At 46.6% G+C, this 18,632-nt stretch overlaps 1 protein-coding gene and 1 pseudogene across 4 annotated transcripts in view; both read left to right on the forward strand.

Annotated features, from left to right (window-relative positions):
- The window catches only part of LOC105488798 (polypeptide N-acetylgalactosaminyltransferase 18), a 361,583-nt gene that overhangs the window by 338,862 nt on the left and 4,089 nt on the right, over nucleotides 1–18,632 (forward strand). For all 3 annotated transcript variants that reach the window (XM_071075098.1, XM_071075099.1, XM_071075097.1), the window contains one exon: nucleotides 1–165. In XM_071075098.1, the coding sequence (XP_070931199.1) occupies nucleotides 1–165 (165 nt within the window). The remainder of the gene's footprint in view (nucleotides 166–18,632) is intronic.
- Nucleotides 15,537–18,198, forward strand: LOC139357508 (small ribosomal subunit protein eS17 pseudogene; annotated as a pseudogene). Its single transcript, XR_011610813.1, has one exon. The product of XR_011610813.1 is annotated as a small ribosomal subunit protein eS17 pseudogene (transcript).

The raw sequence follows: 18,632 nt of genomic DNA on the forward strand, positions 1-18,632 counted from the left end.
AACGTGTACTACACGAGCAGTCAGCAGATCCATGTGGGCATCCTGAGCCCCACGGTGGATGACGATGACAACCGGTGCCTGGTGGACGTCAACAGCCGGCCCCGGCTCATCGAGTGCAGCTACGCCAAAGCCAAGAGGATGAAGCTTCACTGGCAGTTCTCTCAGGTAACAGCCCGAGCCCGGGCACAGTGGCAGCCATGTTGGAAAACGAGGAGTGTGGCCTCAGGGGCCAGGGAGGGGATGGAGGAGAGAGGAAGGAGAGAGACTGGCAGTAGTGAGGCTGTGGCTCCAGGCTGCTTCTCAGGGATTTGCCGATCACCTACCATGTGCCGTGGGTCTCGTGTGTTAACTATTGATCCCTGTGATATTGGCTTTGAGGGAGTTTATTATTGTTGTTGTTTTACTATAATGATTTTATTATTGTACTTAATTTTTAGATATAAGGAAACTGAGGCTCAGAGAGGGGAGTCCCCTGTCCAGAGTCTTACAGCTAGGGGTGGGGCTGGGATTTAAACTCGGGTCTTTCTGACTTTAAACCTTCACATTTCTCCTATACAAGCCTCTGCTCACGAGACGGAGCCCCCAGTCTCCCAGGTGTAGACAGTGCTGGGTCTCTGATCTGCAACCCTCTCTGCCTTCTGCCCAGTATTGGGTCACTCTGGGAGAAGAAGTTTCCTTGCCGGGCAGCATCTTGGGGCCATTTGGCAAAAGGCAGTCCTCACACTAGTGACCGTGGGACATTCCTTTATTAAGTCTCTGTTAATTCAGGGGCCCATATTTGACTTCCTGCTCTTCACTGGCCCCTCATAGCTCCCATTATAGAATAGTGGCCAAGGATCTAGATGCCTAGCTTTGAGGAGAACTTCTGCCTCTGCCCAGAGGTCTCCTAGTCACCAGGGAATCTGCTAAGGTAGGATCCATTTTCACCCACAGATAGGGATGCCTGCCTCCCAGGTGGAGCAGGTAAAGTGTTAATAACAGGAAGTGAGGGAGCCCATGGGGTTGTGGAGCCTCAGGGCTGCCTGGGGCTGTACATGGTGGACACTCCCAGGGAAGTTCAGGAGGGAACACCTGTATTCATGGGACTGAGTGGCAGGACCCCCTGATTCCAGCCTCCCGGCAAGCTGCTTCTCCCCTGGTGAGGAGGAGGCTGCTAGGGCCACTGCGAGGAACTTTGGAAGCTGGCTATACCTTCATTCCAGTCCTGGCGTCCAGTTACTCTCCCTGTAGAAAGGGTGCTGGTAAGGGGAGTCCCAGCTACATCGTATTCCATGGGCATAGGGCACCTTTGACTGTGGTGTGGGTGTGCAGAGTTAGAGGACTGACAGAGACTCTTAGGTCGTAAATAAACGGTGAAGGTCAACACTGAGCTGCAAGTTCAAAACAAGGTCATGGACTTAGGAGCTAGTTAGAAAGCAGAACCAAGAGCCTCAACCAGGGCTGTGTGAACACAGGAAAGCAGATGGTGGAGAGGAGCCCAGGAAACAAATGGGAGCATTTCCGAGGGCAGATGGAGGATGCAGGTGGCAGCTCTGTGAGTCCCAGCTCGCTCTGCAAAGTGTCAGGGGTTCAATGAAAGGGAACTCATGCAAAGGACTCATGGCTCCTGCCCCTTCCTGTCTATGTAACCTTTGGCATGTGCTGTAAACTATAAAGTTCTGTCCCAATAGGAATAACAGCTAACATTCATATAGTACTTACTGCGTGTCAGGCATATATTAACTCATTTAATCCTCACCACAACCAGATGTGATAGGTACCACCTGACCTCATAGCTGAGGAAACTGAGTCACAGAGAAGTTAACGAACATGCCCAAGGTGCTCCTGCTGGTCATTAGTCATGAAATAGTTCCAATTCTCTCTTACTTCTCATCACTGAAGTTATGTTGGAAGTGGCCACGTGGGAGAAGGCCAGAGGTCAGGGCTGAGGCTTGAGACACAGGGTGTTCATCCTCCCACCTCCCTCTCTGTGGAAACACCAGATGCGCCAGCTGGGAGCTGCTGCTGACTCGACACTGTGCCTGGCAGAAGCCTTCATCACTTTCCTCTGCCAGATTTCCAGCTCAGGGGACAGAGGATGGGGCTACATTTCCCTCCTTTCCTCCAAGTTGAGAGGCAGAGGGAGGCCTGGGGTGTGTGGTGTGGGAGGACAGTTAGGTACATGCCTGGTGAGGGATGGCTGCCGTTTCTCAAGATGGACTAGGTGCAAAGTAGGCTTGTAGGTTGGAGACAGCAGCATCCCGCGTGCATATTCTGGGCTCCGTGGAGGTGAGTGGGGCCGACTTTGCTGGGGTGAAATGGGCTTTATGCCTGGGACTGTCTTCAGGGTCTATGTGAGTCATAAGGGACCATTTTCTACTGCCCTCAGCCAGGCCTGCTGGGCCTCTGGGTTCAGCTTGCCCTGCCCTCTGCGAATGGAACAGTGCAGGAAGTTGGTGGTGGTGCAGCTAGGGGTGGGCAGGGCTGGTGGCTTCTCAGAAGACAATGTACTTAACTGGGAATGAATGTTAAGAACCTGGGAGCCTGGTCTCTTTGGAAGGAGTAAAGGGCATTCCAGGGAGAGGAAACAGCATGTGTGAAAGTTGTGAGACATCAAAAGCAGGCCGTGCTCAGGGAGCTTCCAGGAGTCAGAGGGTGGCTAATCCTGGAAGGCACAGTGGGGAGCGGCCGAAGAGCCTAGAAGGGCAACTGGACCAGGCCTGGAGGCCACAGGACCTGGTGGATTTGGTTCTATGGGAGATGAGGATGTGCAACCCCAGGTCATGTTTAGGTCTGGGATTTTGAAAGCCCCCTCTGGCAGGGATTGTGAAGCTGGATTAGGAAAGATTCTAGAAAACGAAAGAGGCAGGATGAAGAGTTAGCAGGAGGTTGAGATGCAGTTTGAAAGTTTAGCCATTTCTTCCTCCCTCTTCTCCATGACCCTGGGGTCTTCGTGGCCTGCGTCATCCCCCAAAATCTCCTCTCAGCACAGGCTCTAAGGCCAATCCTAGGGGCTCATCCTAGGGAAATGTTGACAGGCACCACCAGGAGTCCTCTGATCGACAAGAGTACAGCTTCAGATCACTGCAGGAGGAGGATGAGCAGTGGCCTCTGGGCTGTCCTGGAATAGCCCCTGGAGGCCACAGCCCTGCCGGGCACTTGCAGCCCTGGGGACTTGGTGTCATCCAGACACGGGTATTCCTGAACTGAAGTAAGCATCAGCCCTCTTCAGACTCCTCTGCCTGTGAGCCTCAGCCTTTCTGCGTTCAGCCTTATACCGTTTGATGTTAATAGCACAGCAAGCCCACCTCCAAGATGAGACATTGAGATGAAGTCACCCTCCAAGATCACATGGCCTGAGAGTGGTAGATTCACTGGCTGAATCTGAAGCCCAGGCTGCTTTGACATCCAAGACCTGCACCCAGACACTTCTACCCTCTTTCCAGCCCTCACAGAGTCCTTCCCACCCATGCTCTGAAGTCCCCACTGGAGTAACTCAGCCTCATCTCCTGTGCACACCTAGATGCCTTGGGGCTGTGGCCAGCCCTCCCCACGCCTCCCATCTTGCCTGTCCATCCTGGCTATAGTAGAGAATGAAACACTGTTGTAAAATGGGCATTCTTGAGGCAAAGTCACCCCAAGTTCCAGCTCCCTCCTTCCCTTATCCCAGGGCATGGCTTGAAAAGGCAGCCCCACACAATTCCTGCTTAAACAGACATAGCAATCAACAAAGCAGGCATCTGCGGCACACGGCTCTTCGGTGACTGGGCAGTTTTCAGCCACTTTGGCATACGTCTAATTAAAACTCCCCAGAGTGCTTTGGCAACCATATCTTTGATCATTCTACAAAAGGGAACCATTTGGAAATATTATTTTTGAATTATTAGTTTGCAGACCCAGAGCAGCCACTCTCACTTGCTATTTAATAATTAAAATATGTGAAAGTTTTGCTTACTGCAAAATGATCAATATTTATCAAGTGACCTGGAATCTCTCCTCAGGACCTCATTGGTGAGGAGTTGCTGTTGACAAGACCTGAAGAAGCCCGGAGCCTCTTAAATGATTAAAGTCTTGTGCTTGGGCTAATTTTCTTGCAACAGGTTTTAATCTTTGCAAATTGCATTCAGATCCTACCAACTAGGATGTTCTGGTATAGAAGTTGGGCTGAAAGGAGCTTTTCCTGGGTGCATTTCAAATCTCCTTTCTCGTTTCACATTATGCACTATTTATTCTCCTGAGGACCACATTTAAGCTCCGCAGACACTCAGGCTGAATTAATTTTAAAATAATCTGGTGTGTTTTCCCAGGTTCTCCTACAAAGAAGATAGGCATTTGCATATCTTAGTGTTCCATCTCATACCCTGATTTTCTGCTTAACAAATAACATACATTTCCTCTAACTCCCGCAAGCTCTTCTGAATTTCCAATACTTCAGGCTGAACCAGGACAGCATTAGATACTGACACTGAGAAACTGCATTTGATGAAAACATCTCTTGGCAACGCTGATAGGCAGGGCTCTGATGAGCAATTTTCCAATGATGAACAGTCTTTCCTTTAGTTGTTCATCAAACATTTATTGAGCATGGGGGTTGGACAGGAGGAATGCAGATATAAATCAGACACAGCCTCTGCCCTCAAGGAGCTCATGGGCAGGTAAACACAACAGAACCGAATAAGAACAGAAACCAAGGGGTGTGCTGTGTTCTGAGAGCCCGGGATGACCGACTTAGTCTGCAGAACTCAGAGATGGCTTCACGTAGGAGTCTTGTTTGATCTATATCTTAAAGGTTGCAGAGACAGTTTCCAAGCATAGAAAGAACATCCCAAGTAGAAGCTCACTTGGGCAAAGGCATGAAACAGCCAAGAATATTTTAGGAGTAGGAATCCATTGTCTGGTGTGGGTAGAATTTGGAGTTTTTGATGGGGCAAGAAGGAGATAAGTCATGTAGAGCAGATAATGGTAGTTGAAAGCCATACCAAGAAGATGGACTTCACCTTAAAAGCAGAAGGAAAGAATGGGGAAGGTTCTTAAGTAGTAGATTTCCACGGTGGGGTGTGCAAAATCCCCCTGGCAGCTGAAAGCGGGGTGGATCAGAAGGAAAGAGGCTAGAAACAGGGAAGCCAGATAGGGAGGAGACTATTCCATTGTTCCAGGAAGAGATGGGAGGACTTGGATGCCACAGGGGTTTGGGGACAGATAGCTATCAGGGAGGACTTTGAGAGACATTTCAGCAGGTTGTTGCACAGTGATGGATTAAATGACGGTAGTTGGGTGGTGGAGTGGTTCTTAATATAGGACCATTGCCAGCCCTGTGTTTGAGAACATTTGGTGGGCAGGCAGAATTGCCTCCTTCAAGCTACACACCCATCTCTAAACAGCCGACGCCTCCCACATCAGCATATGAAAAAACTTCATTAATATTAAAAGTGGTAGTTGTTGCCTTCAGTGATTTTTCCCATTGGTGATTCCTCCAGGATTAAAGAACTTCCAAAACTACTGGGATGATAAGTTCATATGCATTAAGTATATGTCTTTCAACCTTCTGAGAGTAGTCTCTATACCGAGATTTGGGGGATTCTGGGATTCAGTGATGGGTTTCTGTGAAAGAGGCATTTGGTCAATGACCCCTGGACCAATGGAGGGAGAGGGAAGAGGCAGATACCAGGTCACTACAGAGAAGAACTTTGTGGCAGGATACTTGTCAAGCAAAGCAGAGGACTGACTCTCAGTAGTAACAAGGCCACCTCTCCACCTGCAACTACCATTATTTCTTTGAATGGTTTATAATAGCCTAATGTTAGAGGGAGTCCTCTGTTCAAAGATGTTATTGAAGAGATTCTTGCTCTAGGAAGGCTATTGTCATGATGTGTTCCTCCAAGCTCCCACTTTCTGAAAGCCCATCTGTATGTTTGAATGCATGGTTAAAGAATTGAGGACTATTTAAGACCAGAAATAGCTCAGGAGGGTCAGTGTTCTACCTGCAGATATCTGAAGGGCTGCTTTGTGCAAGGGCCCAGCAGGCTTGTCCTGTGTAGCCCTGAGAGGACCAGCAGGGGGAAATCAGGAGCAATTTATTGAGCTGCTTTTTCATAGAGTTGTCAATGAGGCTGATGGCTTGGGCAGGTGGTGAGTTCAGGAGACCATCAGGTTGTCAAAGGCTCTACAGCTCTCAGTGGAGTTGGGCTGGGTGATTTTTAAGGGCTTATGGATCCTGAAATTCTGTAATTCTAAGCTCCCGAAGTTAGATGGCAAAACCTGAGAAGGGTTTTTTTCCACCTAGAATTCTCACTGGGCCAGCCTGAATACAAAGCATTACAAATTCGAGAACGACACTCTTAATCCTCTTAATCACACCTTATGGCATCATTTACACATTATTTCAACCCATGTCCCTCTCTTCTTCCATCAGCCAACAGACTAGAGGGCAGGACTGTGTCTCACACTTCAGTATCTCCAGCACCTCATGAAAAGCCAGAGACAGAGACGGCACCCAGCATGCTGTTGATCAAATGAAGGAGTCTTTTTAAAAAATTCACAAATCTTAACCAAAGGCCCCTTGTGTGCAAGGTCTTGAGCTAGGTTTGTGGGAGCCCCAAAGATGAACAAAATCCTACCCCAGTGATTGTCCTCGGATGTATGCATGCTCACTGAAGAAAAAAATAAAGTCATACTACAGTATTTCAAGAAAATTTCATGTTAATAGTCCAAGGCTCCTGCTTAGTTGGAAAATTCCCCATTCCTGCAGTGAACACTTTTAGGGGGTAGCGCATCCCACGTGCAGTACACAGACATGCATTATGTAGAATTCTCAAACTTATGGCATAAACGCACACTTCTTCCGATCACCTCAGATTTGGAGGAGGGAGGTGGAAATATTTTATAGTAAAACAGATGTGCATATTGCATGAAGTGGAGTGCAAATTTAAATGAGTATTTTTTAAAACAGGAGGCTCTGATGAAATCTCAGGTTGTTCAGACTGTCTTTCATGTTGCCCTCATACTCTGGGTTCTTTGGCAGGAACGCCGGCAAGGCCCAGCTGGGAGTTCAAGGGCATGCAAGGCAGATGCCACACCCCAGCTCCCTGTGCTTGCTTCATTCTCAGAGCAGCACTGATGCATTTTCCAAGTGGGGAGCATTGCGGATAGCCACAGAGATGTCTGTTAATGCCAGGAAAGGAGAGATTTTCAAGACTAGATGAGACTGCCTGGAAGAGACTGAGCCCCTAGCCAAAGCTGCCTGTCACGGGACAATTGGCTCTGATATGTGAGGTCTAATTTGATAATTTGATGCAAGATAAGTAACACATGCAAAGACGAATCTATTTGCAGAGCACATTTCCCAGAGAACACCACTAATTCTGCCAAAGAATTTCCCCATGCTGGAGGAGGAGGAGTCCTTGACTTTCTCCTGCTCCAATCCCCAAGTGCTGTCAGCAAGTCCAACTTCGAGAACCTTTTGTGTTGAAAAGAAGAGACAATAATAGAGTATTTCATTATGGCTCCAGAATAAAACAGCCTTTCATTTCCATGTCATATGAAGGGGCAAGTGTGGAACTGTCCAGTTTTGAGGGACTGACAAAGCTTCGTTTAGGCCTTGGATGTACTATTAGTTATTTTTGGTTTACGAAAGTTAGCACTTCCCTCCTCCCCCTCATCCGACAGATATCAGGGACCAGGACTAGGTGTGATGGCTCAGCTCCCCACTACCCAGACCTGGGTGAGATTTTAAAATGTATTGCTCAAACATTTATATGATGTTTACTATGTGCCTGCACTACTCTGTTTTATAAATGTTACTTAATCCCTATGATAGTGCTATAAGGTACTATAACTATCCCCAATTTTATAGAGGAGGAAACTGAGGCATGGAGAAATTAAGTAATTTGTCAAAAATCAGATCTGGGAATCTCTGCCTCTGGGGTCCATGCTTTAAACCACCATACCATGGTCCCTTGTCCTGCCTCTGGAAAATCAGTGGATCATTGCAATGGGAGTTTGGGGCTGGGGCCTCCCTGCTGAACCGGTCACAAATATGTGTGAACTGGCTGGATCCCTACCTCCTCAGCAAGCTCCCTCCAGCCATCGTGCTGTCTCCATAAGCCCTCTCCACCTGTGCTTTTGCACTTGATGTTCCTGTTACCCCACCTTCAGTCCAAGGGGCCCTTCACACAACAAGCCCCAGGCAGAATCTCACTCAAAGGTGAGACTAAGAAAGAGAACACCCAAGCACTTAAAAAAAACATGAAAGGCTTTACTAGTAAATCAGGTGTTGAGTATTCATAATACAAAAAGACCACTTAACTCTACCAAAAAAGGGGACTTAATCTCAGGGTTTCTTTAACTAGCTGTAATGTCCCACACATGCTTTGAAGTGTTTGATTACTAATCATTAACTACTTAACCTAGAAACTCCTGAGCTCATCATGCTTAAAGCCAAAGACCCACTGGGCCGCTTGCCCATGGAAAATTAATTAAAAAGGAAAGTGGAATGGGAATTCTGAAATAAGCAGAGAAGTCTTTGGAATCCGCGAGTTAGTACACACAAGCATCCTTGTAAACTCCTTGATTGTAAAAGTAAGACCAGCCTGAGCCTAACCCAAATATTCCAGATGTTCTACCTCAGTGTGCAAGCGACCAGCTGGGCCCAGCCTTTTCCTGACAGGGGGTCATAGCTTGTGGTCTCAAAGTGTGGTCCCAGACCAACACCACCAATGTAACAGCACCTGGGAACTTTAAAAGGCACATTTTCAGGCCTTATCTCAGACCTAGTGAATCAGAAGTGAGAGGGGCAGTGATCTATACTTTAACAAGCCCCCAGGCAACTCTAACTCTTACATTCCAGGAGGAACAGGCCAATCTGGTGCTAGCTGTTCCACACGTAGGCACCACAGACACACACTTGGGAAACTGAGGCAGAGAGGTGCTTAGCTGTGTAATAACCTGGGATCTGCTCCTCGGTGCCCAAGAGGCTCATGGACTGTGGCTTCCACACGTCCCAGTCTACACACAGTTCTCTATATTGAGACACAAATTGAGTGCCCCAGCATGCTCTTGTCTCCTTTTGTAAGTGAGAAGACTGAAGCCCAGAGTGGCTCAGTCATTTTCCTGGGGTCACATGGCCAAGGCGAGGCACAGAGTCCTAGGTTCGTTGCTTCTGCTGATGCCTTTCCAGTTCCTATTCCTGAGAGGCCTAGAAGGAGGAGGAATTAGGCTGGGAGGTAGGAACCTGGCTGTAGGAATTATTATTAGCCTTCTAAATACTATACATTTCAACTTTTGATTTTTTCTTTTTTTTTTTTAGCTGCCATTTCCATATTTAATTTGGTTTTCATTCCAATTAAGTTCTCTGTGTGCTATGGCTTCTCTCCTGCCAGGTTTAATTGCCCTTATTTAAATTCTTTAATTAAAAGTATTGTGTGTTTCCAGATTATGTAGTTGTAGTATTACACAAATAATGTAGATGACAGGGCTGGTGAACCAAGTGACTGTGCCCTCCACAGAGGGAGGGGCCAGCCCAGGTCTCTGCATGAAGCCCCAGCCTAAGGCCATGAGACTGGCCCAGAGGATGCAGATTGGACCCTGGGAGTGAGGACAGAAGTTGGCTAACAAGTGTCCCTTCTTCCTTCCTTCCTGCAATGCTGTGCCCAACACAGCACTACCCAGAGTGACCTGGTTAACCTGTCAGTCAGATTCTGCAATGGCTGGCCCTGTCATTCAGATTAAAAGCCAAAGTCTTGCTTGTAATTCCAGCACTTTGGGAGGCTGAGGCAGGCAGATCACCCAAGGTCAGGAGTTCGAGACCAGCCTGGCCAACATGGCAAAACCCCGTCCCTCCTAAAACTACAAATATCAGCCAGGCGTAATGGTGCATGCCTGTAATCCCAGCTACTTAGGAGGCTGAGGCGGGAGAATCACTTGTACCTGGGAGGGAGAGGTTGCACTGAGGCGAGATCCTGCCACTACACTCCAGCCTGTGTGACAGAGTGAGACTCCATCTCAAGAAAAAAATAAAAAGCCAAAGTCTGTTCAGTGGCCACAAGGCCCTCCCCACTTACCCTTACCTCTTGGACCTCATCTCCTCCCGCTAACCCCAAGCTTGGGGCCCATGACTCCCCGACCTCTGCCCTGGGCCACCTCCTCCCCTCCTCTTTGTCCTTGCTGAGATCTCAATTTTGATTGAGGATTTCCCCGGCCATCTCTTACAATTGCCGTCTGCCTCCAGCTCACCACCACCCCTGAGCCTCTTTCCCTGTCTACATTTTTATATACAACCTTATCACTTTCTCACATACTTTGGAATTTATTTTTCTGCTTTCCCTCCTAGAATACAGTCTCTACAAAGCAAAGATCTTTTTCTGTTTAGTCACTGATGTATCTCAGCGGCCTAGAATGGTGGGCACTCATTAAATATTTGCTGAATGGAAGGATTAATGAACAGTGTCTCTGCAGACGGCCCTCAGAGGAAACAGACCGAATTTTGAAGCTTGCTGAGGTGACCCTTCACCCTAGGCATTGGGGTACCACCAGCTCCCTCAGTCTAGTTCACCACCACTGTGATAGGCAGGGGCTGGGGCTGGCCACCATCCTAGTGAGGAACGTGAAGGGGGCAGACCCCCTGGGTTCCTAGCCTGGCACTACTGACTACTCATTTACTGACCATGTGACCCTGGACAAGTCTTCCAGCCTCTCTGAGCCTCAGTCTCCAAGCCTGTAAAATGGGGATAATTATTCTACCTCTCAGGGCTTTTGTCAGGAAGACCTGAAATTGGGCATGTAAAGCATTTGGCACAGTACTAAACAAATAGTAAATAAGTGATAGTTGTTATTGCTCTCATCTCAGCTGCAGAACCCACAGGCAGAAGTAATTAGTAAAACACGAGGCTGCTCCCACGGTGCTGAACTTCCCAGGAAGGCACTGAATGTGGGAAAGGAAGGCTTCTTTGCAATATTTGTGAATGAAATTTTCCGAGAGAAGAAGAAGAAAGAGTTTGTTCAGTGAAAGAGGCTGAGGTCAAGAAGGGGGACAGGAGGAAGACAATGCTGGTGGCCAGTGCTATCTCCAGCATCAAAGGGTGGCCTGGCTCCTCTCTCCATACCCCGGATGTGTTCCAGGGAGCAGGTCAGGGCTCTGCTCAGCGATGCCCCACCATGGCCTTACTACCCATTCTAGAGGACCCTCCCCTCCCAGCCTCCGGGGAGGGAACTCTCCTGGCCTCATACTCTACCCCCCCGACAGGCTCAGATATTCTCATGGAGGTTGTGTCCCATCCACTCGCCTCCCCCGCAACTCTTGGCCGTGATCCATCCCGCCCACATCCCTTCAGGCAGCCACATTGGCTGCCTCTGGCACAGGGTCACCGCACTTCTAGTCTCTAGGGTGCTGAGGCTGTGGTTGGGCTGGGGCCGGGCCTGGGAAATGTCTGATGGGAGTCTCTGAAGGACGCTTTATGTCTCAGAGACCTCTCTTCCTGCCTCCCTCTCTGGAACTTGGCAAGGTGCCCCTTGGAAGGCAAGCATAGAAGGGGCTGTGGTGTCTTCTGTGTGGGACGTGTTTCTCCAAGAGTCCATGGTCCAGGGTCTGCACAGCACCTCTCTGTTGGCAAGGCCTGGGCCGGCCCCAAGGATGAGCTGAGCAGCCAGAATCTTCAGCGGAGTGGGCAGCGGCACCTGGGCCGGGCCCCTGTTTGCTGTGCGCTTTGGTCATAGCCCCCACACTGATCTGTATGTTTTAGAGCTGATAACGGGATTTCCTATCAGTCCTCGGCTCATCCTTCCAGGAATCAGGACAGAAATGACCATCTGGCCCTGCAGACAATGAAACCAGAAGGGGGGAGAGGGTTGCCCAGGCCACACAGCTGACCACCAGGAAAGCGGCTGTGTCCTCAGCATCCTAGCTCAGCACTCTTCCCTTTCTGCCTGGCTCCGGAAGCGCCAATAGTTCTTGCAAATTAGAGAGAGTGGCTGGTTTTGGTCCCCTGCCTGCGTGCTGCTCCCAGCGTGGCGGGGAAGACAGACCACTGGGCTGGCAGGACTGTGGCGGGGCCGGGGAACTAGCCATAGATCTGTTCAAGAAGCATCAGCGACACAGCCCAGCCTGGGTGTGGGCAGCAGATATGCCCAGGCCACAAGGTTTTACACAGAAGCTAGGGAAATGTGGGCCATGGAGCAATGGTCTGGCCTTGCTTGGAGCAAGTGGCATAGGGGATGCCTCTGGGCCTAAAAGTCTAGCCTTTAAGGGACAGGATGGGCACTCAAGGTAGACTGAGGTCTGAGAGGACAACTCGAGGCTGTGCTTCACACCCATCAGGAGCACGGTGTGGCCCCAACGTGCCAACTCCTTGGCTAAGCTGAAGGGATATCTTGTCCAGTGTAAATGAGGCAGTGACCCTGGGTGCTGTGGTCAGTCCTGAGGGACAGAAATTAACCAGAGCTTGTTCAAAGGAGGGCAGCCAGTTTGGAAAATTATACAAAATTGTCCCGCCAGGAACTGGGAAAGTTAAACCTGGAAATGCAGAGAACTGGGAGACGCTGGCCTCACCTCCCCTGCCAGAAGGGAAGGTGTAGAGGAACAGCCACTGGGGAAGCCTCAGGGGAGCTCTGCCACTCCTCGGGGGATGCCAAGACAAGGATTTTAGCTCTGGGAGGGGCAGGCTCCAAGGGTGAGCAGCTAGGGGAAGACTGCATATTCCGGAAGGGTTAGATCCTTCTCCCTGGAGGTACCAAACAGAGCTGAAGGGCCCCATGGCCCAAGTACAGACGCCATTCAGCACGTGAGAGCGAGAGGCTGGCCTTCAAGGTCTCTTTCAGCATGGGGATTCCAGGGCCCTTTCTAGGCTTGTCCAAGGGCCCCTTTCAGAGGCCGAGCCTGCAGGTTTCTCCCTGGCAACGGGTGGGCCCCAATAGCTGCTGTTTCAGTTTCCCGTTTATTATTTGGTCTCTGTGCTGTTGAGTACACTGAATCACTGCTGTCCCCAGGGAAGGCCCCTGGGGTGTGGGGCACAGTGGGTGGGACCTTGCTTTATTCTGTGAACGCTTCTGAATAGGTTTGTGTGATCTGCTGGGCCATCTCCCCAACACAGGGAGTTGGGAATCCCATATCCCCTCCCAACACACACATACACAGTCCCCACCACGCCACCCCCACCCCCCCACAACCCCCACCCCACTCCCAGCTTCTCAGTCCCTGCCTCCTTCACCTGTGACTCAAGTCCCTTCTCAGGGAGCTGGATTTGATTTTTTAATTGAACAACATGGATACATACAGAAACATGTATAAAATACATAGTTTCAACTCCATGGTTTAAAATAAAGCAAATCCCTAGGTTTCCATCACCCATCTCAGGAAATAGGACTCTGCCAACAACACCCTTGTGAGTTCCTGCCTATCACCTTCCCACTTCCTTTTCCCCAGAGCTGACCACCATCCTAACTTTCACATCATGGCTTTTCCTGTTTGGGAAGTTTATATAAATAGAATAATGTATTTTGTCTGGCTTCTTCTGCTCAACATTGTATTGGTGAGATTTATCCTTATCGAGTATAGCTATAGTTTGTTTTTATTGCTATATAGGATTCCATCATATGAATATACCATGAGTTGTATGTCTGCTGTACTATTCATGGGCGTTTGAGTTGTCTCCAGGTTTTATAAATCATGTTCTAGAAAGCGTTCATGCGCATGTCTTTGGGGTAAACATTTCTGACAGAAGTGTTGGGTCATAGGATTATATATGTTAACTATAGTAGGTACCGCCCATTTCAACAGTTGTAAGTACTGAAGTTTTTTTTTTTAAGTCTTAAATTGTTAAAAAAAATTTTAATTCTTAAGTCTGTGTTAGGCCATTCTTGCATTGCTATAAAGAAATACTTGAGACACTGGGTACTTTATACAGAAAAGAGGTATAATTGGCTCATGATTCTTCAGGCTATACAGGAAACATGGCTTCTGGTAGGGCCTCAGGAAGCTTTTGCTCCTGGCAGAAGATGAATTGGGAGCTTGCAGGTCACATGATGAAGGCAGGAGAGAGAGTGGTGGGAGGAGGTGCCACACACTTTTAAATGACCAGATCTCATGTAGACTCAGAGTGAGAGAGCTCCCTTCTCACCAAGAGGATGGTCCAAGCCCATCAAGAGGGATCCAGCCCCATGATCCAAACACCTCCCACCAGGTCCCACCTGCAACACTGGGGATCACATTCAACAAATATCCAAACTACATCAATGGGTACATAATAGTTGAATATATTTATGGGGTATATGTAATGTTGTCATACAGGCATATAATGTGTAATGATCAAATCAGGATAATTGGGTTATCTTTTACCTCAAGCATTTATCATTTCTTTGTGTTAGAAACATTCTAATTCTACTTTTAGTAATTTAAAAATATACAATAAATTATTAACTATAGTTATCCTGTTGTATTACTATTAGAGCTTATTCCTTTTATCAAACTGTATTTTTGTACCTATTAACCATCCCCGCTTTTTCCTCTCCTCCCTACTACCTTTCTTAGCCTCTGGTAACCATCATTCTATCTCCAGGAATTCATTTTTTTTTTTTTTAATTTTTAGGTTATCTGTCTTTCTGTGCCTGGTTTATTTCACTTAACATAATGACCTACAGTTCCATCCATGTTGTTGCAAATAATAGAATCTCTTTTTTCTTACTATAAGTTCTGGGGTACACATGCAGAATGTACAGGTTTGTCACATGGGTATTACATGTGCCATGTTGGTTTGCTGCACCCATCAACCCGTCATCTACATTAGGTATTTCTCCTAACGTTATCCCTCCCCCAGCCTCCTGCCCACTGACAGGCCCCAGTATGTGATGCCCTCCCTGCCGTGTCCATGTGTTCTCATTGTTCAACTTGCTCCAGAGCTGAGTTCAAGTCCTGGATATCCTTGTTAATTTTCTGTCTCATTGATCTGTCTAATATTAAAGGTGGGGTGTTAAAGTCTCCCACTATTATTGTATGAGAGTCTAAGTCTTGCACCTAGATTATTAAAGCAAGTTCTTAGAGACCTAAAATGAGACTTAGACCCCCACACAATAATAGTAGGAGACTTTAACATCCCACTGTCAATATTAGATCAACAAGACAGAAGGTTAACAATGATATTCAGGACCTGAACTCAGCTCTGGACCAAGTGGACTTAATAGACATCTACAGAACTCTCCACCCCAAATCAACAGAATATACACTCTTCTCAGCTCCTCATCCGACTTACTCCAAAACTGACCACATAATTGGAAGTAAAGCACTCCTCAGCAATTGCAAAAAGGAACTCCCTCAAAACTGCACAAGTACATGGAAAATGAAGAACAACTTGCTCCTGAGTGACTACTGGGTAAATAATGAAATGAAGGCAGAAGTAAAGATGTTCTTTGAAACCAATGAGAACAACAACACAATGTACCAGAATCTCTGGGACACAATTAAAGCAGTGTGTAGAGGGAAATTTATAGCACTAAATGCCCACAAGAGAAAGCAGGAAAGATCTAAAATTGACAACCTAACATCACAATTAAAAGAACTAGAGAAGCAAGAGCAAACACAATCAAAAGCTAGCAGAAGGCAAGAAATAACTAAGATCAGAGCAGAACTGAAAGAGATAGAGACACGAAAAACCCTTCAAAAAATAAATCCAGGGGCTGGTTCTTGGAAAAGATCAACAAAATAGACCACTAGCTAGACTAATAAAAAAGAGAAGAATCAAATAGATGCAATAAAAAATGATACAAGGGATATCACCACTGACCCCACAGAAATACAAACTACCATTAGAGAATACTATAAACACCTCTACACAAATAAACTAGAAAATCTAGAAGAAATGGATAAATTACTGGACACCTACAACCTCCCAAGACTAAACCAGGAAGAAGTTGAATCCCTGAATAGACCAATATAGACCAATAACAGGCTCTGAAATTGAGGCAATAATAGCCTACCAACCAAAAATAGTCCAGGACCAGACGGATTCACAACCAGATTCTACCAGGGTTACAAAGAGGACCTGCTACCATTACTTCTGAAACTATTAGAGGGACTCCTACCTAACTCATTTTATGAGGCCAGCATCATCCTGATACCAAAGCCTGGCAGAGACACAACAACAAAAGAAAATTTCAGGCCAATATCCCTGATGAACATCAATGTGAAAATCCTAATGAAATACTGGCAAACTGAATCCAGCAGCACATCAAAAAGCTTATCCACCACGATCAAGTCGGCTTCATACCTGGGATGCAAGGCTGGTTCAACATACACAAATCAATCAATGTAACCCATCACATAAACAGAACCAATGACAAAAATACATGATTATTTCAATAGATGCAGAAAAGACCTTCGATAAAATTCAACACCCCTTCATGCTAAAAGCTCTCAAACTAAGTTTTGATGGAACATATCTCAAAATAGTAAGAGCTATTTATGACAAACCCACAGCCAATATCATAGTGAATGGGCAAAAACTGGAAGTATTCCCTTTGAAAACTGGCACAAGGCAGGGATGCCCTCTCTCACCACTCCTATTCAACATAGTGTTGGAAGTTCTGGCCAGGGCAGTCAGGCAAGAGAAAGAAATACAGGATATTCAGATAGGAAGAGAGGAAGTCAAATTGTCTGCAGATGACATGATTGTATATTTAGAAAACCCCATTGTCTCAGCCCAAAATCTCCTTAAGTTGATAAGCAACTTCAGCAAAGTCTCAGCATACAAAATCAGTGTGCAAAAATCACAAGCATTCCTGTATACCAATAACAGACAAACAGAGAGCCAAATCCCGTTCACGATTGCTACAAAGAGAATAAAATACCTAGGAATACAACTTACAAGCGATGTGAAGGACCTCTTCAAGGAGAACTACAAACCACTGCTCAAGGACATGAGAGAGGACAAACAAATGGAAAAACATTCCATGCTCATGGATAGGAAAAATAAATATCATGAAAATGGCCATACTGCCCAAAGTAATTTATAGATTCAAGGCTATCCCCATCAAGCTACCACTGACTTTCTTCACAGAATTAGAGAAAACTACTCTAAAGTTCATATGGAACCAAAAAAGAGCCTGCAGAGCCAAGACAATCCTAAGAAAAAGAACACAGCTGGATGCATCAGGCTACCTAACTTCAAACTACACTATAAGGCTACAGTAACCAAAACAGCATGGTACTGGTACCAAAACAGAGAGATAAGACCAATGGAACAGAACAGAGACCTCAGAAATAACACCACACATCTACAACCATCTGATCTTTGACAAACCTGACAGAAACAAGCAATGGGGAAAGGATTCCCTATTTAATAAATGGTGTTGGGGAAACTGGCTAGCCATACACAGAAAACTGAAGCTGGACCCCTTCCTTACACCTTATACAAAAATCAACTCAAGATGGATCAAAGACTTAAACACAAGACCTAGGACCATAAAAATCCTAGAAGAAAACCTGGGCAGTACCATTCGGGACATAGGCATGGGCAAAGACTTCATGACTAAAACATACAAAGCAATGGCAGCAAAAGCCCAAATTGACAAATGGGATCTAATTAAACTAAAGAGCTTCTGCATAGCAAAAGAAACTATCAAGAGTGAACAGGCAACTACAGAATGGGAGAAAATTTTTGCAATCTATCCATCTGACAAAGGGCTAATATCCAGAATCTACAAAGAACAAACAAATTTATAAAAAAACAACCCCACTCTTTACCAAGGACCCGCCAACATGGGCCGCGTTCGCACCAAAACCGTGAAGAAGGCGGCCCGGGTCATCATAGAGAAGTACTACACGCGCCTGGGCAATGACTTCCACACAAACAAGCGCGTGTGCGAGGAGATCGCCATTATCCCCAGCAAGAAGCTCCGCAACAGGATAGCAGGCTATGTCACCCATCTGATGAAGCGGATTCAGAGAGGCCCTGTAAGAGGTATCTCCATCAAGCTGCAGGAGGAGGAGAGAGAAAGGAGAGACAATTACGTTCCTGAGGTCTCAGCCCTGGATCAGGAGGTAATTGAAGTAGATCCTGACAGTAAGGAAATGCTGAAGCTTTTGGACTTCGGCAGTCTGTCCAACCTGCAGGTCACTCAGCCTACAGTTGGGATGAATTTCAAAACGCCTCGGGGACCTGTTTGAATTTTTTCTGCAGTGCTATATTATTTTCAATAAATCTGGGACAACAGCAAACATAAATAAATAAATAAATAAATAAACAAATAAAATAAAATAAAAAATAAAAAACAACCCCATTTAAAAGTGAGCAGAGGATATGAACAGACACTTCTCAAAAGAAGACATTTATGTAGCCAACAGCCATAGGGAAAACTCATCATCACTGGTCATTAGAGAAATGTAAATTGAAACCACAATAAGATACCATCTCATGCTAGTTAGAATGGCAATCATTAAAATGTCAGGAAACAACAGATGCTGTAGAGGATGTGGAGAAATAGGACTTTTACACTGTTGGTGGGAGTGTAAATTAGTTCAACTATTGTGGAAGACAGTGTGGTGATTCCTCAAGGATCTAGAACTAGAAATACCATTTGATCCAGCGATCCCATCACTGGGTATATACCCAAAGGATTATTAATCATTCTATAAAGACACATGCACATGTATGTTTATTGTGGCACCATTC

The sequence above is a fragment of the Macaca nemestrina genome, chromosome 12, assembly GCF_043159975.1.
Source record: "Macaca nemestrina isolate mMacNem1 chromosome 12, mMacNem.hap1, whole genome shotgun sequence".
Classification (NCBI taxonomy): domain Eukaryota; kingdom Metazoa; phylum Chordata; class Mammalia; order Primates; family Cercopithecidae; genus Macaca; species Macaca nemestrina.